This window comes from Empidonax traillii, unplaced genomic scaffold, assembly GCF_003031625.1.
Source record: "Empidonax traillii isolate 1590-97213 ecotype Southwest subspecies unplaced genomic scaffold, ASM303162v1 scaffold876:size463933, whole genome shotgun sequence".
Taxonomy (NCBI): domain Eukaryota; kingdom Metazoa; phylum Chordata; class Aves; order Passeriformes; family Tyrannidae; genus Empidonax; species Empidonax traillii.
The window spans coordinates 361426-387543 of NW_020956069.1; the positions used below are offsets into that span (position 1 = coordinate 361426).

A 26118-nucleotide genomic window follows, 5' to 3' on the forward strand; every position below is an offset into this window, starting at 1 on the left:
AGGCTCCGCACCAGCCGGGCCAACCGGGCTTCAAATTCACCGTGGCCGAGTCCTGCGACCGGATCAAGGACGAGTTCCAGTTCCTGCAGGCCCAGTACCACAGGTGAGCCCGGGGGAGACCCCCGGCTGCACCCCCCGCCCCGCCGCCCCCCCGCCCACGGGGTCTCACCCTCCGCTCTCCCCCCCCCAGCCTCAAAGTGGAGTATGACAAGCTGGCGAACGAGAAGACCGAAATGCAGCGCCATTACGTTATGGTGAGAGACTTTAATCAGATTTCGGATCAGCCTGTAAATGTCATTAGCTGGGAGCCTGCGGACGGGGGGGACCGGGGGACCCCCCCCCGGGACGGGCACTGCCTGCTCGGGGACCCCCGGAGGCGGTGGGGGGTGCCCGGTGCCAGGCGCACGGAGCCCCAGGCGGCTGGGAGCGCAATCCCAAGTTTCCTGTTAACCCCTTTGTAGAGCTCCGGGGGGGTTGGGGGGAGGCTGGAGCAGCGCCCCCGAGCTCCGGGGGGGTCCCTCGGCGTGATGGGGGTCCCCCCTTTGCTGCCCCGAGGCGCGGAGTGAGGCCACCCGGGAGCCATCCCAGCTCACCCCGCTCATCCCTCCCGGGGGAAATGGGCTCTTTTGTTGCCTCAAAACCCTCTTTTTTAGCCAGATTTTCGGCGCGGGCCCCCCAGGTGGGCTCGGTTGGGTTTCTCCTGGGTTCAGCAGGAGCCAGCACCCCCTTTCCCGGCGGCTCCCGAGGCTCCCAGCAGCTCCACTAGCCCCAGGGAAGGAGGGGGGGGGGGAATATAAATCCACCCCCCCAGTGAGAAGCTGGAATTTTGGCCAGACTCCGGGCTGTACCTGTTCTGCCAGGGCTGAGCAGACGCCTGTCACCCAGCTCTGCGCCTCTTTGTTTTTCTAAGTAGCTTAGGAGGAGAAAACAGGAGTCAAAAGGAGTGTCCCCTTGTTAAGTGCCTGCCAGTTAAACCCATAAACATCTGCTTATTATAAGGTGTAATTTCCTTGGCTACCAAGTGCTTTAAGCCCAGTTTTGACCAGGATGCTTTTTGGTAATGACCTTATGCAAATACCCTCTGTGAAGTTAATTCAAATTCTCCTCGGCTCTCTCCTTTAATTGAATTTATTTGTATGTTTTTATTCCCCAGTACTACGAAATGTCGTACGGTTTGAACATTGAAATGCACAAACAAGTGAGTAATTTCGAGGGGGGAAGTTGGGATTGATTGATCTCCTGTTGCCCTTTTCCTCAACCTGAGGTAAAATGGGCCCTGATTGCACTAAATGGGGAGTAGTAAGTGCTGAAGGCAGGGATGTGACTCCAGGTGGGAATCCCGTGGCCTGGCAGTTGAATTGGGAACTGCAGGTTGCTGGCAGGTTGGTGTTTTGTCTGTGCTGCTGAGAAATTCGGGTTTTAAGCGGAGTGTTTACGCGAGGGGGTGAGAACAGCCTTGCCTGCCGTGCTGGGCTGTCGCTACCTGGAATAGTGCGTTCCCAAAACTGGGAAAACACTGATATGTGCTGCCTTTGCCTCTGGTTGTGTTGTTGGTACAACAGGACTGTTTCTAAGGTCATACCCTGATCTTCCCCACGCTGTAGCGTGAGACTGAGGAGGGAATTATCTCCAGGGCTCCGATAGCTTACGGTGTGTTGCTCAATGTCACGGATTTGTCTTTGCATCTGGGAAATGAAGCAATGTTTGGGGTTGGTGTGTTTTGGTTTTTTTTTTTTCCCTTCCAGTCTCCTCTAATATGTAACTTGCCTGAAGGAAAAAATAGAGAAGGCCCCAGCAGAATGTGGTGTGGTACCTTGATAAGATTATCGTTAAAGAGCCTAAAGGCTGCGCACATGATGGTAAAACTTAAAGGAATAAAGTTATTATTGAGATTAGACCTGATTATTTGTGCTGCTGCTGCTTACTGGTTTTAGAAGGAGTTCTAATTAAGAACTTAAGGCAGATAGAAGTTGACATCAACTTTGCCGCTCGCAAATCAGCCCCATTCAACTCCAAAGTGGTTTTGCTTAATAGCAGCATCGCCCTCCTCTAAGGAAGCGTCGCTGGGAGCTGATGAAATGCAAAGCAGCGTCTCTGAATCTGCCTCTCTTTTCTTCCCTTTGCCTTTCTGCGGCGCAGTCACAGGGCAGCGAAAATAATTCCTGCTTAGTCTTCAGTTTTTTAAAAATATCTTCGCCCGTGCAGATAATCCCGGCTCCTCGCCCGCTCTCCTGGCTCTGCCTGGACCCAGGCGGGGCAGGGCGGCCCTGGGGGGGTTTGAGGAGCCGAGACCCCCGTGCTGGGGGAGGCCTCGGGCAGGGTTTGGCCTGGGGAGGTCGGAAATCCCCCGGAGTGCAGGGGGTTTGTGTAGGCCCGTGGTGGCCTCCTGCGAGGACGGGACGGTGATGGTTGTGTGTCCAAGGGACTGGGGTAATGCCCGAGGGCTGGAATGACACTGGAGGCACTGGAATAACATAAACACGGGTTCTTTGGGGAGAGGAAGTGCCTGTGCCCACCTGGTTGCTGGGTGTTGAGCGGCTCCACTGTGAGTGATGCTGGAATAACTCATGGAGATGTTGAGGTTGTTGTCCTGATGGGAGCTTTGGGAGCAGTTGGTGCTCCTGAGGTGTGCAGTGTGTTTTTCCACCGGTCCGTGGGTGCAACCCAAGGGATCTGTGAGGTCCACCATCCTCGGGAGGTGCGGATGGATCACCCCATCCTCCGCTCCGCCGGCCATGACCACGTAGGGCATCTTCCCTTGATGTGCCCGCTGGTTTTGGGGGGTGACTGAGGAGCCCCTGCGTTCCCAGGGGTGGTTCGGTGCCCTGGGAGTTGCTGGGTGGTGGTGGTGGCCCAGCGTGGTCAGCGTGCCTCGCTGGGAGCTTTGCGGGCGAGCGGATAAATCCTGCCGGGATGGTTCCAGGCCGTGCCCGGCACCCCTGCCCGCTCCGGTGACAGACAGCGCCGGGCTCAGCGAACTTTGGGAGGCGAAGCCGCCTCGTTCTTTTAATTGACAGCAATGTGCGCGGGGCTGGAGGAAAACAAAGCCCCGCGAGCTGCTCCCAGCGCGCTTCCAGGCGAAAATGGGGCGAGAGGGAGCGGCGGGATGGGAGAGCCGGAGCGAGAAGGGGGCCGGCCGAGGGTTTTCCCCCTCTTTGGGGCCGCAGCATCCCCCTGAAAGGCATCTCCGCTGCAGCATCCCCCCGCAAGGCATCCCGCTAATTGCGGCGTGGTCCTGCCTGCATCTGGTTGAGGGTGGCTGGTCCTGAACAAACAAGTTTATCAGCTGACCTGTTTAGCGGTTGACTTGTGTTTATCTGCACACAATCAAGTAGACTGAAGTGCTTGAATTATTCATGCAGTGTCCTGCCCTCCAGACTTGACTGCTTGTGATTACATCTGCTCCAGACAAACATTGATGGATACTTCATCTTTAAGCAAAAGGGGATTGTCTGTCTGTGGGCTTATATAACAGATTATCTCTTCTACGCTGAATATTAAGTGTGTGCATATGTGGCTGCGTGTGGGGTTGTTGTGTTGTTTTGGGTTTTTTTGTTTTTTTTTTCCTTCCCCTCTTTCTTCTCGTTTTGTTTCTTGTTAAGTAAAAAAATGTACTTTCATAAACAACTCCATATGCAAGGAAATATTTAGGAAGTGACTTGGTTGCAGTGAATCGCTCCTTACATCAGTCTTCCTGCTCAACTTAAGCTCCCTTCCCCGGGCTCAGCTTTCCTAAACCCGAGTCCAATCATGAGTTTTCTTTTGAAACCCCGGCAAAACTTTTTTTTTTTTTTTTTTTTCCTCCTCTTCTTAGGGCTAATTGATTTTTCCAAAAGAAACTTTGCTTCCCCTGTTGGCTTTGCATTGTTTCTGTGCAGATCTCCGTGGATAATCGCCGACTGCAATAACCATTCCAAAAGAAAAACTAATTTTGCGTGGGGAAACGGGACACCTCGGAGGACAGAACCTTTGTGCTGGGTTTTATTTCTTTTTATGGCTGAGAACCCTCCACATAAGCACTTCTTGTTTTCGTGCTTAAACACTTAATGCTTGGAACAAACCTAAACCCCCCCTGACACTTTCAGGGAAGAGAGGCAGGGTTTTTTTTTTTTTTTTTTTCCTCTAGAATATTCTAGGAACACAATATACTTTCTGTCATGCTCGTTAGCAAGGAGTGCCAGGTAATAATTTGCTAAATACTTCAGAAGCCAAGTAATTTGTTAGCTCTTGCTCTCAGGTCTCCTAAGGTAGAAGGGAGCATTGTCAGAGCTTCGCCTCTCCCTCCCCTCGGCTTTGCAGGTGGATTTTGGGGGTGCTGGGTGCCCCTGGAGGGTCTGAGTGGGCTTTGCCCCCCACATCCCGGTGTCTGGTGGTAATTCCGTAATGAGGGGTTGTGTCCTGCCCCTCCACCCCCCCCTCCCTGATTTAATTCTCATCAGCCTGGCTCTCCACTTTGCTAATAACGATAGCAGCCACAAATAGCTTTCAACATGCCATTGACAGCCCGGTTGGAGAGAGCACTTGAAATAGTGGTAGACAGCTGAAAGTACCCATAATTGTGCGCCGGAGTGAGAACCACACTGCTCAAGGGCCTTATTTTCATGTGCTTAAAGAGACAATATCCTGGTTTCAACAAATGCTGCTGGTGCTTCACGGCTGGTGTGATTTACTCCCCCTTCTCCCACCGCCCTCTGCCAGGGAGGAGGTTTGGGGGGGGCTGTGCAGCAGGGGTGGGGGTGTCCTGGAGTGCCTGAAGGAGGGCTGGGGGTCCAGACCTGTCGTGGAAACAGTGTTGGGGAGGGTGTTGTGGAGGGATCTGTGCTTTGGGAGCCGAGGAGGAGCTGGGGGCTCGTGGAGGGGAGTGTTGTGTGAGCTGTGGGGTGGTGCTGGTGCCATGTTCCTGCATCCCATGGATCATTGCCTTTGGCAGCCCCACCACCCCCACTGCTCCAGGGTTTTAGGCATTCAGCGTGTGTATATGTTTAGACATGTGTGTGTTTATATATTTGCACTTCCCCAGGGCAGTGGGCACAGCCTCAAGGCTGCCAGAGCTCCAGGAGCGTTTGGACAACACTCTTGAGGGACAGGGTGGGATTGTTGGGGTGTCTGTGCAGGGTCAGGAGCTGCGCTGGGTATTCCTATGGGTCCCTCCCAGCTCAGGATATTCTGTGATGTAGATATGTATGTTTTGGTGTGGTGCAGTGTTTTGGGGTGTTTTCCTAGAGGGAGGAAAGGCAGTGCTGTGTGTTCATCCCTTCTCTTCATCTTGACATATAAATCCATGAGCAAGGGCAGGTGGAACTGGGGCTGCTGTGGCCCAAAATCTGTTCTGAGGCTCTATCTGCCATGGCCTGGTGTGCACTGCTGTCGTTCCCTTCCCTACAGAGCTTTGGGGTGCTTTGTGCAGGGTCTTTGGGGGTGCTCCCCTCAGAGTGGTGGCTGTGGGGCTGTTTTATGAGGCACCTCCATCCTCCCAAGGACTGGGAGCCCAGGAGGGGTTTGGATCCCATCCTGTGCCGTGGGGGAATGGTGGGACCAGCCTGGGGGTGCATCCCCAGGGTTGGGGCATCCCTGCAGCTGCTGTTTTCCTCCTCAGCTCCATCCAAGGCCGGTGTGTTTTGGCTCCACCACCCAGAGCAGTATCTGTGGGGTATCACACAGGACCCCCTGAGGTTCCAGCCTGGAATTCTGCACTGCTGTGCTCTGGGTCAGTTTGAAGGCAGCTCCTTTCAGCCCTGCTCTGCCTCTCCCGTGACTGATGGCCCGCAGGGTTATTTTTAAACTTCCCTCTGCCACATCCAGGTGTAAAGACGAGCGGCCGTGGAGCCGGAGCTGCTGGGCAGAGCCAGCCCTGAGCTATTTAACACCATACCAGCCTGTTCCTGCTCCCAGAGCCCCATCCTGGCTCCTGACAGGCTGCCAGGAGCGGCTCCCTGTGCCCTCCAGTGCTTTGGGTGCTGCTGGAGGCTCTGGCCATTTTAAGGGCGGGTGGGGTGACAGGACCCGGAGCCAAACGGTCCCTCTCTTGATTTATCACCAGTGCAGATGTTTTCTCTGGTTTCTCCCTCCGTGGTGGTGAAACGCCACCCCAGAAGTGTTTCTGCTCAGGCAGCAGGTCAGATTCTTGGCAGGGGCAGGGAGTGATGGAGGGTTAGTTGAGGATTTCAGGTTCTCCGACTTCTTGCCCTTTTTAACGACCATCAGCATCCCTGTGCCCGGGTGAGTGTCCCTGAAGGCGCTCCCATGGACCCCAGGAGGGGCACCCAGCATCCACCAGGCACCTCCCCTGGGGGTTTGGGTGGGTGGGTACCTCTCCTGGGCACTCCCCAGGGTGTTTTATCCCTGCTCCTTTGCAGCTGTGGTCCAGGGAAGATGCAGGGCATCGGAAGGGGATGCAGAGCCTGGGATTGCCATGGCAACCTGCCGTGGGGAATGGAGGTTTTTCTTGGCAGGAGCGGCTCGGGGGGGCTCGGGGGGCTCTGGCACTCTGGGCAAGGTGATGAATGAGCCCCGTTATGGGGAAGGTGTCGGGCATGAAGCCCTTCCCTGTTCCCAGCGTGCCGGAGGATCCCCTTTCGTTCCCGATTAAAGTTTTAATGGGGACAACCAGAGTTTAATATTCCGTGGAATGGGAAAAGTTAAAGTGAACAAATATTTAAAGACTATTGAATCTCGTGTTCACAGGAAACCTCACGGTTGTAAACATAATATTTTGGAGATCTAATATCTTTCTGCTCACCGAGTGCCACATGGGAAGTCTCTCTCTTTGCGGAAAATCTTTGTTTGGAGTTTGGGCAGAACTGGATTTAAATGTGGAGGAGATGGGGTGGTTGTGAGTCTGGACCGGGGAAAACCCAACACCTTCCCTTCCTCCTGCCTGCAGTCAGCCTGTTTGGGTGCTGTGTTTTCCTGTTACACTGACCCTCACCTGTGCTGGCACCGCTGTTTGCACCTCCAGTAAGGCTGGAATTTGTTCTGGAACTCGGGAGCTGGCAGGGAAGAGCTCGCAGGGGCAGCGCCTGGGCTTGTCGCATCCAGAATCCAATGGGCTTCAAGCTGAAGGAATAAATATTTCATGGAGCTGCAGTCTATATATAATCTAATCGATGCCTTGGTGCCAAAAAGCCTTTAAAGAGCTTTTGCCATCGCCGGGCAGCGCGTGGTGGGAGCGCTGGGGTGGCATTCACGGTGCCAGCCTGGCCCCTTCGGACACGGTGCCGTGGCTGGGCTGGATTGGGGCAGTTTTAGCTTCCATCCCCGTTTTTGGGGTGCAGGGTGATGCTGGGGTGATGTGTGAGTGTGGGGTGGTTAAACACCTGTGCTGGCCAGAGCCTGTTCCTCGGGGCAGGGATGTCACGATAGGGAAGTGTCTCTGCAGTGACAGGGGAATGGCTTCCCAGTGCCAGAGGGCAGGGAGAGATGGGAGATGGGGAAGGAATTGTTGGCTGTGAGGGTGGGCAGGCCCTGGCACAGGTTACCCAGAGAAGCTGTGGCTGCCCCTGGATCCCTGGCAGTGTCCAAGGCCAGGCTGGACAGGGTTGGAGCAACCTGGGCTGGTGGAAGGTGTCCCTGCCCATGGCAGGGGGTGGGACTGGATAATGTTTAAGCTCCCTTCCTACCCACACCATTCCAGGATTCCATGAGCCCCAGCTGCCTCCTGACCTGTGCATCCTCACGTTGGGGTCCGTGATGATCCTGGTGACTGGTGTAGCTGTAGCTGGGGGTACCTGAGTCCAACCCCTGGTCACTTCCCGGTGCTCCTGCCTTGGCACAGTGTGCCAGCACGTTCTCCTGCCCTCTGGAATTGCTAATTAAAGCATCAGGTGTAACCCAATCACTGGGGTGCTTTCGGAGAAGACGATGGCCAGAAATATCCCTGTGGCTCAGCAGCCGAGAGCAGCAGTGGGCAGGTGTGTGGGGACCCCTTGGAGCAGGACCCCGAGTTCTGGGGTCTGTGGGCTTGTTCCCTCCACAGGGGTGGCTCCAGGCTGGGGGAGAGCAGGGTTTTCCTGGTGTCTCCTTGCTTATGGTCATCCTGGGAACATGGGTTGTGCTTGTTGGGTTGGTCCTGTGGTCACAGCGATGTGACCTGACCATCACCCAGCTCCTCCCAGCAAGGTCTGAGTGTCTCTTGGGCTCTTTCTCCTGAACTATGATATTTGGGGATTCTCCTTGCAGTATTTGAGAGCAGGTGGAGCCCAGAGCTCCTCTCTGGGTTGGATGGGCTTTAAAATCCACAGTGCTATAGGACCCATCCTCGGGGCTGAGCTGTGGGATGAGAAAGGTGAAGCCTTGGGGTGGCAGGGATGGATTTGGGGGGCACAGGAGGGGGGGGTTCTCTGAGGGGGAGTGACTGCTGGCTGCCTCAGGAAGAGGCCCCTTGCCAAGAGGGAGGCTGGAGCGAGCCAGTTAATCACTTGTGTTATTGATAACGAGCTGCTCGGGGCTGTCGGAAGGAATTGCTGGGTGTTTGATTCCCTGCCAGCGCTCGGCCCGGCCATTGTTGGGCGCTGCATCCTCGGCTGCTCCGGCCTGTTTGACTTGGAGCGGGAGCTGTTTTCACAGCTGCCCTGGTGGAGCAGCAGAGTTAACCCTCGGGAGCTGAGGGATCCCACGTTAACCCTCGGGAGCTGAGGGATCCCACGTTAACCCTCGGGAGCTGAGGGATCCCACGTTAACCCTCGGGAGCTGAGCAGGGACCCCCAGCCCTCGCTGGTGTCTCTGCCAGGGTTTCTCCTGGAGAAACTCAACACCCACCACAGTGCCAGGAGTGGGAGGTGATGGCGAGGGCCACCCAAAACTGGATTTTATGGGATCCAGCCTCCAGCAGCTGCTCCAAGGATGAGGAGCTGTACCAGTGCCTGGCTACGTTTTCATGAGGCCAGGGAAGTCCAGGGTGGTGGACTTGGCACCGTGGCACTCATCCCACGGTGGGAAGGGGCCTGGAGTGTCCCAGGGCAGCAGGGATGTGTCCCTGTGCTGCTGTGCTCGAAGGTGCTTTTGTTGGGAGCTGCTGCTTCCACCTGGAGGTGTGGAAGGGGATGGGAATGGGGTATGTGGGGAGGGACAGGGAGGGGATGCACAGCGCTGCTGCAGGAAGCCTCGTGCCGTCTGTGGGAGGCTGTTTGGTGCTGACTGCTGGTTTTTCTTCTTCCTTTTTTTCAGACAGAAATTGCTAAAAGACTGAATACAATTTTAGCCCAGATCATGCCTTTTCTGTCACAAGAGGTAAGGAAGTTTTCACAGCCTGGGTGGGGAGTTGCTGCTTCTCCCGGGGGGGTTTCTCCAAGTGGGCAGGTTGAGCCCCTCAGGGGTCCCTGGGGGTCTGGGGCTGATCCCCCATGTGCATTGGAAAACCCTTGGGATGGGGGAGAGCTGAAGGGGTTTGGGGGTCTTCACTGAGCCAGAAAGGCTCTGAGGGGCTTCTCCCCCCTCCCTGCACCCCGTGGAGCCAGGAGGTGCTCCCGGGCATGAGCAAAACAGAGCCCAAAAGAGGGGTGAGCATCTCTGGAGGGGGGTCCTGCCCCTGGACTGGTGCCCCCATGCCCAGCTCTGACCTGGCCCTGCCCCTCTGTCCCCGCAGCACCAACAGCAAGTGGCACAGGCTGTTGAACGTGCCAAGCAAGTGACAATGACGGAGTTGAATGCTATCATCGGGGTACGTGGACTTCCCAATCTGCCTCTCACCGTGTGTATACCCCTTTTATTCCTATCATTTACCATAACCAGAGGCAATCCTGCGCTCAGGAGGGATAAAGCAGGGCGGCTCACCCCCTTCCCCAAATGACCAAAACTCCCCCAATCGGGCATCGAGCGAGACAAGGGGTGGAATCTCCACCTCCTGCCCCCTCCCGGGTGCTGGGGCAGCTCCAGGAGCCTCCAGCGAGCAAATTGGATGTTCTCCATGGCCTGGGCAGTGTTTGGGGTGCAGAGCAGGACCCAGCAGCCCTGCCAGGCCCCCTGAGCCCAGGCTTGTCTCTGCTGGGCTGTTGGTGTGGAATGTGCTGTGTCCCTGGCGGAGTTGTTGTCCCTTGCATTGACTTTCCCGCTGACCGGGCTCTCTCTCGCAGACCTCGGGGGGGGGGGTTATTTGAGGATTAACCATTTTTATTGTTTCTTTAATTGATGTCCTGGTCTCAGTCCTGCAGCAAACCTTCTCCTCACCCCGGGACATCGGTGTCCCCATCCAGCATCCTGGGCAGGTGGCTCCAGAGCTCCTCTGGCTTTAGGTCTTTGTTTTCCAGAAAACACTCATTTTTAATGCCTTTTTTTTTTTTTAATAGCTATTTGCACTTCGTAAGCTACAAGGATCTTTATAATTCTCTGCATTTAACCTGCTCTTCTCTACGTTTTTTCTGTATTTTGTGGGTAGCACCAAAGGTAGAATTGTGCTCGGGCTCTTGCAGTCTGTGGGGATGAGGAAAGGTTTGGTAGCAGATGGATCCCTGGTGGTGGGGTTGGCGGCTCTTGGGAAGTGACCCCAGGTATGGGAGCTGAGTTTTGGGGTGGCAGGCAGCACCCTGGAGCTGCCTGGCCTTCTTGCTGCTCTCAAAGTCGCCAGGAGTGCTGGGAGGTGAGCAGAGACAGGGAGGAGGGAGCCCGTGGCTTTGATGAGCTGCGTGGAGCCGCAGGCAGGAGCCCCCGGCAGCTGGAGGCAGATATTGGAATTCAATTAAGGTGAATGAGCAGGGCCCGTGACCCCCATTTCCGAGGTAATTGCTTCCTTGGATCAGAGCGAGTGCCTCCTGTCATTAAGCAGCCAGCCCAGCCGTTTAATCGCTTCCCTGACGAACTTTCAGCAGGAATTATGGGCATCTCCTCCTGCCGTGGCTCGCTGGGGAGGGACACGGTGCTGGCAGGAGGCTGGTGGGCAATCCCACATCCTTCTGTGGCTCGTAGGGGAGGGCAGAGCTCATCCCGGAGCTGTGGAGCTGGTTTGGGTGCTGGGTCTGTGCTCAGCTGCCCCCCAGGGCACAAAACCCTGGCAGTTTTTGGGTTTTGCCTCCTATCTGTGCACACACCAGCTCGTTACTGTAGGGATGCTGCTGGCAGGAGGGTGGGGAGTGGTTCCACGTCTTGCAGAGGAGGTTCCAGGCTCATCCCAGAGGTTTGGAGGTGGTTTGGGTGGGGGGTCTGTGCTGCTGCACCTGCTCTGGTGCCCCTGAATCACCAAACCCAGAGGATTTGGGGTTCTTTTCTCTCCCCTCTGCGCATGGAGTGGTTTGTAATTGCAGGGCTGCTGCTGACAGGAAGGGGATCGTTGATTCCATGTCCTTCCATGCCTTGTAGAGGAGGTTCCAAGCTCATCCTGAAGATGTGGAGCTGGTTTGGTCTGTGCTGCTGCACCCACTCAGGTGTCCCCGAGGCACCAAACCCAGAGGATTTGGGGTTGTTTTTCCTCCCCTTGTTGCACCCAGGGGTTTGTTATTGTAGGGTTGCTCATGTGGACACGTCCCTCGTGTTTGTTTGCTCTCCTCGGGTGGGTGAGGGCAGCACTGGGGTGTGCACGGCCCCACCCCTGTGTCCCTGGGGATCCCGTGTCCCTGGGGATGGGTGGCTCTGCTGTCCCAACCCTCCCACCAAGGGAAGCCCTCACAAACTGCCCCAGCACTCGGTGCAGGTGCTGCCTCACACAAAAAACCACCGGATCAGGAAAACCTTTTTTTTTGCCCCTTTTGAGGTCAAGAACTGTTAATTTTATGCATCTAGGCCATTGTCTCACAGTTCCTCTGCTTCAGGCTTGTGTGAAATTGAGCCCTTGATTTGGTTATAGCTCTGGAAATGATTAGACTACTTTACTAAATTTAACGCAAGTGGTGAACTTAAGTGGTGAACCATTAAATCGGTGAACAAAGGCATGAAGCATGATGTACATAATCCAATTAAAGCCACTCCACAGACCAGATATTCCTTGCCAGCTTTCCCCTAAATTTATAACCTCTTCATATCTTCACCATCTTTGGCTGGCACGTGCTGAGGGACCCCAGAAGGAAGGAGACCTCTCGGTGTCTGTGCAGCCCCGTCGGCTCCCGCTGTCACCCCGGGTTGGGTTGGCAGGGTCTTTATCCACTGCCAGCTGCTGTCCTGGGATATGTGGGGACATGGATCCCTTTTTGGGATCCTGCCAGCAGATGAGGAGCCCCAGGGCAGCATCCTGAGCAGGTCTGAGCTTGTGGTTCAGCTGGGGAGGTGGTAGGAGGGTCCCTGGTTCTGAAGGGCCGCTCCAAGTCCTTGTGCTGTGTCACTTGTTGACTGGGACCTTGATCCCTGTCCTGTCCCTGCCATCAGCACCCAGCTGTGGGTGCTGGGGAGTTTTTGGGAGCCCAGAGAGCTCCTGCAGCCGGCCCATCCCTGGGATGTTTGCAGCAAGCCCTCACACTGTGTGTTTTTAAAAACAACCTTTTCCAGGCTTGGAATAAGGGCTGGGAAGGGAAGTTGGGCTTTCCAGCAGAGGACACGCCGAGCGAGCACCGTCCCTGTGCCGTGGAGTCCCAGGGAGCCTCCAGGATCTTATTCCTGAGGGATGTGCTTCGACTGCTCCATGGGCTGACACAGAAACACTGCCATGGAGTCCCAGGCGGGCTTTATCCCACTCCATGGAGCCTCCAGGATGTTATTCCCGAGGGATGTGCGTCAGACACAGTCGAGTGGTGTGGATGGGAAGGACGGAGGAGGGAGCTGTGAGTGGAGCCTGGGGGTCCTCCAGCACCACCCTGGGATGTGCACTTGTTGGGCTTGTTGGCTCATCCTCTTCTCCTTGCCCTGGGAGTGATCCAGCTGGGACATGGCTCCTTCAGCAGTGCCGGGATGGAGCTCTGCAGCCCCCAGGTGGGATCTTGGCCACTCCATGGAGCTGCAGTGCTGGATGGAGGGACAAGGCCACTCCATGGAGCTGCAGTGCTGGATGGAGGGACAAGGCCACTCCATGGAGCTGCAGTGCTGGATGGAGGGACAAGGCCACTCCATGGAGCTGCAGTGCTGGATGGAGGGACAAGGCTTCCAACCAGTGAGGACTTCCCACGTGGATTCTGCTCACCAGTTCCTGCTGCCCAGGGGAGGAAAACACCTTTCAGTGTTATTTTGAGCCACAGTGGGATGTTGTGTCCTGACCTTGGTTTCTGTGTCCCCTGGAGTGGGGCTGCTGTGAGAGGCTGTTCCCGCAGCTCACGGAGCCCTTGGATGGGTTTATTTGTTGACAGCCTAAAGAAAAGGAAGAAAAACCAGTTTCCTGCTCTGCTGGAGGGTGAGGCTCTGGGTGCTGAGTCTCCTGCTGTGGGTGCTGCTGTGTCACTGTGGTGGAGCTGTGTTGTCCCCTGGGGCTGTGATCCCCATCATCATCCCGGCAATGGAGTGTCGCTGCCTGGATTTCCACGAGACCACATCCCTTTTTTGGGGCTCCTGGGATGAGTTGGGCCATGCAGATGTTTGAGGTGGAGATTGCTGAGGATAAAACGCTGGATCTCGGTGTGTTCTGGCCCTGCAGGGATGGGCACCACTGGAGAGCCTGCAGGAGAGGAGTGTGCTGGGCTGGAAAGCCATCTGGGACCGTTCTCTGGGTGATGTTCTCATACAATGGCCAGCCCTGCCTCTCGCTTCAATGGCTGGAAATCACGTGGAATTGGGATTGGGAGGAGCCTCATTGATTTCAGGAAGATCTGAGGATCTGTTCCACTTGCTTTGGTGTTGGAAGGATGATCTTGGCACGTGTGTGTGGCAGGAGATGGGATTATTGAGGGAATCACCCCTCGTGGTGCTGCGTCACCCCACCAGCTCTCCTTGTTGGAGGACACTCCTGGAATGGTGATCCTAAAGGATGCTTCCTGTCCTTGCCCTGTGGATGGAGCAGCCTGGGAGAAGCTTCCAGCTCCTGCTTGTTGAGGGCACAGTGATTTATGCTTTTCCTGTACCAGAGGCCTAATTGCCTTTTCCCTTTGGCTTCAGCCGGGACCTGGGGGCTGCCTGGAAGAAGCTGCTTGGAGATAACGTGGCTCCTGCCTTCAGCTCCGCCCCTGGATCTCATCCTGACCAAGGATTTCCCTCTCCATCACACAAGGCTGAGAAAGCAGCCCTGGGAGGGGGTGGGTGACCCACCCAGCGAGGGGCTGCTCCGTGCCCCTGTGTCTGGAGTGTGACAGCCTGGCCCACCCTGTGCTGCCCCAGGACAGCCCCTCCGTGGGGAGTGGGCTGGAGCTGTTCCCACGAAAACTGGGCCTTGGTGTGGGAGAACTTACCACAGAATCCTGGGATGGTTTGGCTTGGAAAAGAGCTTGCAGCGTACCCAGTTCCACCCTCTGCCCTGGGCAGGGACACCTTCCATCGCCCAGGTTGCTCCGAGCCCTGTCCAGCCTGGCCTTGGACACTTCCAGGGCTGTGGGGCACCTGGGTGTGTCTCCTTCCAGTTCTGCTGGAAATGTCTGTGATGGAACTGTTGGAATCACGGAGTCTTCCACACCTGGGGATGTTGTTGGTGTATTCCTGGTGGTGTCCCTCAGGCTGGGCCGGGCGGCAGCAGGTCCTGCTCTTTGTCTGTGCCCTTTGGGTGCCCTGGGCAGGACACGGGCTGGTGCTTGGTGACACTGAGGAGAAATCCTGATCCAAGGTGGTTGTGGGGATCTGGAGTGGGCTGGGAGGCTCCACTGCAGCTCAGGTGTCCCCTCCCAGCCCCGTGATTCCTGCTGGTGCCCACGTGTGACTTCACTGGGGTGCTGCTCAAGGGGGCTGTGGGTGCAGGCAGGAGGGTCCCAGACAGGAGTGCCAGCTCCAAGACCCTCCTGGCTGGACCAGGGGTGTCCTGGGAGCGGAGGAGCTGCAGGAGGGATGGCTTGGGGACTCCTGGAAGCAGCTCCTCAGATTTCAGCAGGTTTTCTTCCAAGTTTGTATTTGAAATAGAATCGCTGGGGACGTGTTTGGTTTTCCTTTCCTCTCCCCAGGGCTGTAGTTCAGCTTTTTGCAGCTGAAATGGAGCAGGGAATCAATCCCCACGGCTGGATGAGTGCGTGCTGGGACGGCTGGGACTCAGGGCTCCCAAAAATCCCCTGGAAGCAGCTGGGAGCTGTCCCAGCTGGGCTGCAGCTCCCTGTGTGTGTGCCAGGGAATGTGGGGGTGATGCCCAAGCCCTGTGGTAGAGCTGGGGGGTCCCTCCATGATTTATCCAGTGCAAGGGACAGCCAGTGATGTCAGAAGGTGTTGGGAGCACAGGATGGTGGGATGGGACTGGGGCACTATGTGGGCATTTTCCTCTCCCCTTCAAACACCCCAAAGCTGGTCCTGAGTAAATTAGCAAAACTTGCTTTCCTGAGGTGTCTGGGAGGATCCTGGCCGCTGGAATTTCCTCTCTCTGGCCGGTTTAGCCTCTGCACTCTGTCCCGGGCCACTCTCTGCCTCCTGGGCGGGATTCCCGTATTTCCCTTTTGCTTTTACCTGCTGTAAACCCCAAACTAACCGTGTCTGCAGCAATGGTGTGTGTTCCTGTGACTGAGGGAGGGCGTGCCACGTGTGCCCTCCTGGCGTGGGGGCCGGGCCCGGGCACCCTCTGTCCCTCCTGCTAACGGGGCTTCTCCTTCCAGGCGTCCCAGCGGGGCAGCTCCCGGGGCATCACCTGGGACACCGGGAACGTCCCCTCCAGTGCCCCCAGCGCCTGCCCCTCCCCACCTCACTGGTGCTTTCATTGCAGCAGCAGCAGCTCCAGGCCCAGCACCTCTCCCACGCCGCCCACGGGCCCCCGGTCCAGCTGCCGCCGCACCCCTCGGGGCTCCAGCCGCCGGGAATCCCGCCCGTCACCGGCACCAGCTCGGGGCTGCTGGCCCTCGGAGCCCTGGGCAGCCAGGCCCACCTCGCTGTCAAGGACGAGAAGAACCACCACGACCTGGACCACAGAGGTGAGAGCGAGGGGGGGCCAGGGGGGCTGCTCCTCTCGGCGTCCGCTGGTGCTGGAACTCGTGGAATCTCTGAGCTGCTGGGCTCTGCTGGGGGACTGGGGGTGTTTTCCCTTCCTGAGAAAACAGTGAGACAAAATTATCCTTAGCAGTTTATCCAGTTACGTTCCTTTCCCTGCATGGATTTGGATTGCCAGGAGATCCCAGGGAAAACGGGGCTGTTGGGCACAAATTAATGGCTAAACCACACTGTGGCTGCGGATGGGACTGTCGGAGGTTGTGACTTTGGGGAAAAGCACCAGAGGCTGCTGCCATTCCCTTTGGATTCAGGGCATTTCCAGCTGTGTTTTGCCAAATAAATCACATGGACAAAAAGAAAGGAGCAAGAGGGAGCAGGGGCTGGATGAACAGGAGGATTTTAAAGCCAGAGAGAGCCCAGATAGGGTTTGAGTTCAGAGCGTGAGGAGCTTCTTGGTTTATTTGCTGATTTAAGACTTATTCTAACTTGCTTTATTTGTCTGTCTCCTCTTTATTTTGGCTGTGACCTCACCTCTGCCCCGGCATCTCCTGACAGAGCGAGACTCAAGTGCAGTAAGTCCCATTGCCTCCTTTCCCCCCAGCTTTTGGTGGTTGTGTTGGTTTTGGTTTCTTTATCCCTTCAAAACCCATTCTGTAGGTGGGAGCACTAGGGCTGCCTTTTGCACAGGTCTTGTTAAATAATAAAAACCAGGCAATCCAAAGCTGCCACCCTGCCTGAAGGGCTGTGCTGGGCTGAGTGGGGTCACCTGGTTCTGAGATCTGGGTTAAATCTCTTTGCTGGGGGCAGAGCCTCACGGTTCAGTTTTGAGAGAGCCCAGTCGGCTCCAAAACCCTTTTAGTGACTGGGAAAGCTGTTTTATTCCTGTTCACTCTCCCATTACCTTGGGTCATCTCATCTGCTGGGATGGTTGGGTTATTACACCACGTTAAGTCAGATTTGGAGGGTCGAGCAGTTCCCAAACCACCCGGATCCCTGGATTTTGGAGGGCACTGGTGCCTCTGTCCGTGTCCCTGACACCTCGGGGCAGCGGGTGGGTTCTGGTTTCCCTGGAGCAGGGATGGGGAGGCAGGGAGGATACTGGGGGAGGGAGCTATCCTCACCATGCAGTGGGGCCCAGCTGGACCCCCCACACCCTGGTGTGCACAGCATCGCTGGCTCAGGGAAAAGGGGCATCAGAAGGAATTTCTGCACACGGTGTGACCCTTGGGAATGTTCCCGTGCAGGGCCAGGAGTTGGACTCCGTGATCCCTGCAGGTCCCTCCCAGCTCAGCATATTCTGTGATTCATGGAAAGGGCTGTCAGGCCTTGGAACAGGAGCTGGTGGAGTCCCTACCCCTGGAGGTGTCCAGGGGATGCCTGGCCGTGGCACTCAGTGCTCTGGGCTGGGGGACAAGGTGGGGATGGGGCACAGGGGGGTGATCCCTCGGTGATCCCAGCAGTCTTTCCCAACCCCAGTGATTCCGTGTGAGAAGCTGCCAGGACAAAGCCCGGCTGAGCTGTGGCTTTGCAGCGATTTCCTGCCATCCCCGAGCCCACAAATGGGCCTTTTGAGAGCCGGGGGCGGGCGGGAAGGAAAGTGCTCTTTAAAGGGGGGAGAGGGGAATTGGGCATCATTAACCCGCTCCTCGGGCGGGCAGGGGGCCGGCGGAGGTGGGAAGGTTCCCGATCCATAAGCCCGGAGCCGGGGTGTTCCCGGGGGAGGTTTAATGCGCCGTAATCAGTGTTAGTCATTCATATTTTCCCCAGCCTTTGCCTGTGCAATAAAAAATATTTAGTTCCTTGGCGCCGGGCCAGCGGCGGCGCTGAATGGATCGATGCCTCTAAATGCTTGACATGATTCTCCGGGAGCTGCGAGGGTTTTCAGCATGACTGCCTGGGAAGAAAGAGCTCGGTGTTATCCAAAGCTGCTTACTGGGGACCGAGGAGAAACATGAACTGCTTTAGTTCTCCCTTTCAGCCGGGGAAGAAAGGCGGGCACAGCAGCTTAGGGAACGCTGCTGCTTAGCGGGGCTGGCAGGCTCGGGAAGGGCGGGCAGGCATTTCTCCTGCTGCTGCTCCCCAGGAACTCGGGGAAGGGGAGCTGGGATGTGGGGAAGGGGCTGTGCCAGGGGGGTTGATGATGTGGGATCAGGGCTGGGCGTGCTCTGGCGCTCGTGAGGTTGTTTTGTGCTGCCATCTTTGCTCCCAGCATTCGCAGGGCTTTCCTGGGAATGTCGGCGCCTCCTGGGCTTTGCTGCTTGAAGCAGGGGCAGAAGCCCCCCCAGGCTCTGCTGCTCCTGGTCACGTGGGTTTTCTGGGATATTTTGTGGATATCCTCTGGCTCGGCTGCTGGTGCCAGAGCCGGGATGCAGCCGTTCCTTTGTTCCTTTTGGATGAGGCCTCCCAGCTGTACCAGTGCCAGAGGAAGCACCCATGGGCTCTGAGGCTTTCCTGGGAATGCTGGATCTCCTGGGCTTCGCTGCTCGAAGCAGGGACAGAAGTCCCCCTGAGCAGGGCATCCTTGTGGACACTGGGCTCTGGTGCTCCTGGTCACAGGGGGTTTCCTGGATGTTTTTTGGGTGCCCTTTGGCTTGGCAGAGCTCAACTGCTGATGTTGGGAATGGGATGCAGCGGTTTCTTTGCTCCTCCTGCTCTGCTGATGCCCGTCCGTGGTGCCACCCCTGTCCCTGTGCAAAGCCCTGTCCCTGCCCAGGGCTGGGGTGAAGCTCCTGTTCTTCCATGGGTAGCACAGGATGAGGGAGATTGGGCTGATTTTAGGGAGCACAGCTTTTCTCCGCTCTGCACTCCTGGTGTGGTGGGAGCCACAGGGTCTCACCCCGCTGCTGGGACAGGGCTATATGTGGCACCTTCTAAGCTGCTGCTGCTGCTGATGTAGTCCTAATCCTTCTGTTTCCAACTTCAAAGCTTCTTGTGGCATTGCAGAATAATTCCGTGTCGCCCTCGGAGAGCCTGAGAGCCAGCGAGAAGCACCGGAGCTCCACGGATTACAGCATCGACTCCAAGAAGAGGAAAGCAGAGGAGAAGGACAGCATGAGCCGATATGTGAGTGACAGGGGACCCTGGGAGCCCCAGGGACACGACCAGGCAGGACCTGGGGTGGGAGACAGCAGGTTTGGGTAACATTTTCCAGGTATGGTGTGGGTCATAGAACCATGGAATCATTTAGGTTGGAAAAGCCCTCTGACACCATTAAGTCCAACTGTCCCCCAGCACTGCCAGTGGTAGTGTGTTACTACCACTAATAATGTCCCCAAGTGCCACATCCACATGGCTTTTAAATCCCTCCAGGGCTGGGGACTCCACCGCTGCCCTGGGCAGCCTGTTCCAATGCCTGACCACCCTTTCAGGGAAGAAATTTTCCCTAATATCCCCCCTAAGTGTCTGGTGCTGTGGAGGGATGGTTCAGCTCCTCAGGGGGTGCCCCCACCCCAGTTTTTGGGGCTCTCTGCAGGGTGTGACTCACTTTGTGTTCCAGGACAGCGATGGTGACAAGAGCGATGACCTGGTGGTCGACGTCTCCAATGAGGTGAGTCCTTGTGGGTGGATCTGCCCCTCTGCCCGTGCCACCGTGGGGTTTGGGGGTGATGCCAGAGGCTGCCCGCCCTGCCACGGGGGATTCCAAGGCTTTCTCCCGTCCCACAGGATCCCGCCACCCCCCGGGTCAGCCCGGCCCACTCCCCCCCGGAGAACGGCCTGGACAAAGCCCGCGGGCTGAAGAAGGGAGATGCCCCCAACAGCCCGGCCTCGGTCGCCTCCTCCAGCAGCACTCCCTCCTCCAAGACTAAAGACCTGGGCCACGTACGTCCTGCTCCCCTGGGGGGCTGGCTGGGGGGCTGGGGGTGCCGGTGCTGGACCCTCACCCCTTGTTTCCCGTCTCTTCCCCACCAGAACGACAAGTCATCGACGCCCGGGCTCAAGTCGAACACTCCGACGCCGCGGAACGACGCGCCCACCCCGGGCACCAGCAGCACCCCGGGGCTGCGGCCCATGCCCGGCAAGCCCACCGGCATGGACCCCCTGGGTGGGTACCGGCCTGGGCTGTGCCTGGCACGGCTCCAGCTCATCCCCTGCCTGGGGGAAGCAGCAGCCTGGCGGGAAGTCGGGTTTATGGGGGGGTCTGATCCAGGTGTGGCTGGGGTGGTCCCCATGTCAGAGGTGGGGTGAGGAAGGAGGCCCAGCCATTGCAGCTCTGGGGTGAGAGGGCACGTGGACATGAGGTGGGATTAGCTCAGTTGGTCAGAGCAGGGTGCTGCTAACAGGGAGGTTGTGACTTCGATGCCTGTAGGGGCCATTCACTTAAGAGCTGGACTTGATGATCATTGTGGGTCCCTTCCAACTCAGAATATTCTGTGATCTGTGGCTCCAAGCTGTGTCACGGAAGGCCCAGGTTGAAAAACAGTGGGATTTCTTCCTGGGAAGGGGCTGCCCAGGGAGGTGGTGGAGTCCCCATCCCTGGAGGGGTTCAGGGAATGACTGGACATGGCACTCATTGCTCTGGGCTGGGGGAACAAGGCAGTGACGAGTTGCAGGTTGGACTCAGTGACCTCAGGGGTCTCTCCCATCGCGGGTGACCCCGTGGACGCTGCCTCGCTCTGTCTCCTAACCCTGTGCCCGTCCCTCCCGCAGCCTCGGCCCTGCGCACGCCCATCTCCATCGCGGGCTCCTACGCGGCCCCCTTCGCCATGATGGGGCACCACGAGATGAACGGGTCCCTCACCAGCCCCGGCGCCTACGCGGGGCTGCACAACCTCCCCCCGCAGATGAGCGCGGCCGCCGCCGCCGCCGCCGCCTACGGCCGGTCACCAATGGTGAGCTTTGGAGCTGTACGTAGCACTTTTAGCTCCTTTTCTCGCTGGGGGGGGAGGGCTGGGGAGGGTTTGGGGGGACCCCCTAGGTCAGCTGGGAAATGGAGGCTCCTACTCCTTAAAACAAGCTGTGTTTTGTGTCAGCTGCCGTTAAAGGGGGCTGGGGGTGGAGATGCCTCCCCGTGGGGGAATGTGCATGTGCTGCTACACTGGAGTTCCTCCTTTCAGATACTCAGCCCCCTTCCCATTACTCTCACTAGATTCTCGATCCCATGTGTTAAGGCAAAACAAGAAGTAAAACACTGCCATTAATGCAGAGATGGGGGTTTCTGCAGCCAGCGTGCTGAGCATGACTTGGCTGCTCCTGTCCTTGGGGATTTGGGGACAGCACGGGGAGGGGGGGAGCATGTCCCATGCTGCTGTTTGCAGCCCCAAAACCTTTGGCTAATACCTCAGCTTTCCCCTTTCTGCCAGGGGAATGATAACAATTAGCAGCAAGGTTAAAAAAGGGAGTTGCTCAGTGTCCCCTGGGCTCATGGATGTGAAGGTGTTTGGTGTGCCCAGCTCATGTCCAGCCTCACCCGTGCCCGTGTGTCTCTCGGCAGGTTGGTTTTGACCCACACCCACCCATGCGAGCCCCCGGCCTGCCCTCCAGCCTGGCCTCCATCCCCGGAGGGAAACCGTAAGGCCCTTTTGGATTTTTATGGATTGTGGGGGGATCAGTGTGGGCGGGAGGGAGACGAGTCCTTCACCCGGGGCTGGGTTCAGCCAAGCCCCCACTCAGGGCACGGCGTGGCAGCCAGCCAGACTGCAAAGCCACCCGCTGCCCCCCGTTAAACCTGCCCCTCTGGGCTGACCGCCCTTTGCCCCGCCATGGCAGAGCCTACTCGTTCCACGTGAGCGCCGACGGGCAGATGCAGCCGGTGCCGTTCCCGCACGACGCGCTGGCGGGGCCCGGCATCCCCCGGCACGCGCGGCAGATCAACACGCTGAGCCACGGCGAGGTGGTGTGCGCCGTCACCATCAGCAACCCCACCCGGCACGTCTACACCGGCGGCAAGGGCTGCGTCAAGATCTGGGACATCAGCCAGCCCGGCAGCAAGAGCCCCATCTCCCAGCTCGACTGCCTGGTAAGGGGCTGGGGGGGCCGCGGCGCCCGGGGGTGCCGGTGAGACGTGGTGGGGGCCTGCTGGTCCCAGGCACACGTGTGTCCCCTCCTTCCCCCGCCTCCAATGCCATTAATCATCATCTCCCCATTGACATCATCATCTCTTCCCAATGTTGCCATCTATTTTTCCTCTCCTCCCCACCATCACCATCCCTTTCCTCTTCCCTGTTACCACCTGTACCCCCATTACCATCTTTTTCCTCTTCTCTGTTACCACCTGTACCCCCATTACCATCTTTTTCCTCTTCTCCCCCTATTTCCTCTTCCCATAACATCTTTGCTCCCCTTAATGTCTCTTTTTCTCTTTCCCCCTTTAACATCTTTTCCTCTTCCCTTGTCATCCTCCCTTCCCTCTCCTCCCTATCACCATCTCTTTTTCTTCTTTTCTCATTGCCATCCCTTTTCCTCTTCCCACCACCATCCCTTTTCCTCTTCCCCGTTGCCATCTCTGCCCCCCTCGTCACGTGCCCCCTGTCCCCCCCAGAACAGGGATAACTACATCCGCTCCTGCAAGCTGCTCCCGGACGGCCGCACGCTGATCGTGGGGGGCGAGGCCAGCACGCTGACCATCTGGGACCTGGCGTCGCCCACGCCCCGCATCAAGGCCGAGCTCACCTCCTCGGCCCCCGCCTGCTACGCCCTGGCCATCAGCCCCGACGCCAAAGTCTGCTTCTCCTGCTGCAGCGACGGCAACATCGCCGTGTGGGACCTGCACAACCAGACCCTCGTCAGGTGAGCGGGCTCTGCTCGGGGTCGGGGCCTTGCCGGGTGTGCTCTGGTGGGAGGAGCTTGGAGATCCTGGAATGGTTTGGGATGGAAGGGGCCTTAATGCTCATCTTGGTCCACCCCCCTGCCATGGGCAGGGACACCTCCCACTATCCCAGGTTGCTCCAAGGCCCGTCCAGCCTGACCTTGGACACTTCCAGGGATGAGGCAGCCACAGTTTTTTTGTATGGAATGATGGCAGGAATGCTCTCTTGATGCTGCACCATCCATCCTATGGTGCTCATCTTTAAGCAAGCCCAGTACACTTCTCCATGCTACTGCTCCTCAGCAGAGGATGCTCCTGGGTGGATTTCCAGGCATGTTTGGTGTGGATAAGCCTCACAAAATGACATCTGAGCACCTTGAACAGTCCTCCCTGCTTTTCCTAGCATTCCCCTTGCAGATTAGCGTCTTTTTTTCTGGTTCAAAGGCAATTCCAAGGCCACACAGACGGTGCCAGCTGCATAGACATCTCCCACGATGGTACGAAGTTGTGGACGGGGGGCCTGGACAACACGGTGCGTTCGTGGGACCTGCGGGAAGGGCGGCAGCTCCAGCAGCACGACTTCACCTCCCAGGTAACGGGCTGGGCACGGCCTGGCCCTGCTGTGCAGAGACCCCACGGAGGGGTTTAGCCCTCCACGGAAAGCAGGGCAGCTTGTTTGGCAGCTGGATCGTGCGGGGCTGTGGGAGGGGGCTTTTCCTGCTGGGAAAATGGCCCTGTTGGCCCTGAGCGAGGCTGTTCCTGCTGTGTTTGGTGGAGTGTTGGAGGCAGTAGGAGCCATAGGGCTCCCTGGATCTGGTTGCAGCTTCTCTGTCCTCATTTCTCCATCCCTGCCCAGTCAGGCTGCCGTTAGGGAGGCAGTGCTTCCCATGGGATGGCTGTGGATGTAACAGCTTTCTGTGGGTGGGCTGGCTGCAGGGATCAGGATCCTGCCTCCTCCAGCAGACCCTCCCAGAGCCCTGATCCAAAGGGACAAAGCTGGGATCTCGATTCTGTTTAGCAAGTGCAGCAGCATCCAGGGGGCTGGAGCCATCCCAGCATTCACAGCTCATGTGGCTGCTCCAGACACATGGATGTGCCTCTCCAAACCCGCTGCACCAGCCTGGGGCTGCCCAGCAACCCCCACCCGTGCCATAGATCCCAGAGTGGTTGGACTGGAAGGGACCTCGAAGCCCCTCTAGTTCCAGCCCTGCCTGGGGGGCTGTGGGCAGAGCTGGTGGGTTCAGCCCCACCCTGAGCATTCCCATGTCCCACCTTCCCTGCAGATCTTCTCCCTGGGGTACTGCCCGACGGGCGAGTGGCTGGCCGTGGGCATGGAGAGCAGCAACGTGGAGGTGCTGCACCACACCAAGCCCGACAAGTACCAGCTGCACCTCCACGAGAGCTGTGTCCTCTCCCTCAAGTTCGCCTACTGCGGTAAGCGAGCCCGGAGCTCCGTCCCTTCGGGCATGGTGGGGGGATCATGGAACGGTTGGGCTGGGCAGGGACCTTCATGAACACCCATCCCACCCCCTGCCACGGGCAGGGACACCTTTCACTAGCCCAGGTTGCTCCAAGCCCTGTCCAGCCTGGCCTGGAACACTTCCATGGGTGGAAGTGTTGTGGTCACCAATGGCCACGTGGCATCGTGGGAGGTGGGAAGCAGCACGTGTGACTGCTGGGATGTGTCCCAGTGGAGAGGGGCTGGACAGGCCTCTCTGGGGAATCTCCAGCTTTTCCCGTTTCTCCAAAATGGCCACTTGCTGAGGTCAAACAGCCAGAAGCCTGGGGGACAGGAAGAGTTTGGCCACGGGATCTGTCTGTAGGGCTGGCAGTGGCAGGTGTTTATTCGACTGCTGACACCGTGTTTCCTGGGAACAGGTAAATGGTTTGTGAGCACTGGGAAAGACAACCTGCTCAACGCCTGGAGGACGCCCTACGGAGCGAGCATCTTCCAGGTAGGAGCCTCTTGGGAAGGGCAGGGGATGGGGGCTACACCCAGACCCCCTCTCGGCATCGTGCCTGGGGCTGCCAGCCCTGGAGAGAGGGAGGATCCTCCTGGGGTGGCCGGGTGGGTGCCCAGCCCGTGGGATGTGGCGATGCCACCAGCATGGAATTGGTGCTTGGTGAGCCAGGGCAGCCAAACTGATGGGTGTTCTCCCTTCCCTCCTCCATCTCCTCGTCCCAGTCCAAGGAATCCTCGTCCGTCTTAAGTTGTGACATTTCAGCGGATGACAAGTACATCGTCACGGGCTCTGGTGACAAGAAGGCCACAGTCTACGAGGTCATCTACTGAGCGTGGAGCGTCTGGGAGGGCTGGCAGCTCCCGGCCCCGCAGGACTCGGGAAGCAGCGGGGGGATGCCACGGGGTGGCCCAGGGACCGTGCCCGCTCCGAGGGGGGCCCTGCCCGGCGTCCGCCACACACGGATTGATTTGGAGATCTGCAACTCTGGCACACGTTGGAGCCCTAAACGGATGTTCCTTTGGTTTTTAGGGTCGTGGGGTTTCTTTTGATTTTTTTTTTTATTATTATTTTTGATTTTTTTTTGAATTTTTTTTTTTTTTTTTGGTTTTCCGGTTCTTTCCGTCTGCGCTTTGGTGGCACTATAAAGGACTCCTTTTTTTTATCGTGACTTTTTTTTTTTTTTGTTTTGTTTTGTTTTGTGCAGCCTTGCATAAGACTTGTGAAAAGTGTAAATACCGGACTAGTAAATAGCGTTGAAGGGGGTCCCTCCCGGTACACTAGTTGTGTATTTTTCGTCTGCTGTAATTGTATTCCACTGATGGTTTTGGTGGTGGCAATTTTATTATGGGTTTTTCGGTTTGTTTTTTTTTGTTTGTTTTTGTTTTTTCCCCTCCCCTGCCCCTCTGGAAGCGTCCGTGGGGACGTGACTTTGCCACCCAGGCCGAGCAGAGCTGTCCAGTGGTGAGAAGTTGTCCCTGCTGTGGTCCCCGTGCGTTGTTGGGTGTGTTAGTGATGATGGGACGCCGCTGGAATCCCGGGAGCGCTCGGATCCTCGGCTGCCGACGGGACATCGACACAGTCGCCTGGTTGGTTTGGGGTTGTTTTTTTTTATATATATGGATTTATCCTTATTTTTTTCCGTGCTTGGATGTTTGAAGAGAAAGGGGAAGCCCACGCTACGGGATCGTCTGTGCAAGCCCTTCTTGGTCTTCGGACAGAAGCAATGAGGAGTGATTTCAAAGAAAGCTTAGAAAATTCAGCTCAGGGAGCCACGAAAGATAATAGCAACTTATGTGTTTTGTATTCAAATGAAAGTAAAGAATTAGAATTGATAACCTTTAAAGAAAAAAAAAAAAAGAAAAAAATACAGGGTTTTTTTTCGTTTTGTTTTTCTTTTTTTGTTTTGTTTTGTTTTTGGTGGGTTTTTTTGTTTCTTTTTTGTTTTTTTTGGTTTTTTAAGAAGCAAAAAGTTTACTAACAAGTAGGGTTTGTGTGTGGTGGGGGGGCCGGGGCTGC

At 57.1% G+C, this 26118-nt stretch overlaps 1 protein-coding gene across 9 annotated transcripts; it reads left to right on the forward strand.

Annotated features, from left to right (window-relative positions):
• The first annotated feature begins 6 nt into the window (after positions 1 to 6).
• On the forward strand, positions 7 to 25959 carry LOC114067183 (transducin-like enhancer protein 3). Of its 9 annotated transcripts, none has more exons than XM_027902464.1 (19): positions 7 to 103; positions 191 to 254; positions 1154 to 1198; positions 9166 to 9228; positions 9584 to 9688; positions 15674 to 15878; positions 16450 to 16466; positions 18838 to 18957; positions 19391 to 19441; positions 19558 to 19713; positions 19804 to 19936; positions 20542 to 20738; positions 21326 to 21402; positions 21601 to 21850; positions 22373 to 22620; positions 23084 to 23231; positions 23923 to 24073; positions 24518 to 24594; positions 24825 to 25959. In XM_027902464.1, exons 2-19 carry the CDS (start codon positions 234 to 236, stop codon positions 24930 to 24932), a joined length of 2172 nt encoding a protein of 723 aa, XP_027758265.1. In that variant the 5' UTR covers positions 7 to 103; positions 191 to 233; the 3' UTR covers positions 24933 to 25959. The 9 variants fall into 9 exon arrangements, with proteins under 9 accessions (XP_027758265.1, XP_027758266.1, XP_027758267.1 ...); XM_027902465.1 differs by having other exon boundaries at positions 20542 to 20723; XM_027902466.1 differs by having other exon boundaries at positions 9584 to 9658.
• The last annotated feature ends 159 nt before the right edge of the window (positions 25960 to 26118 follow it).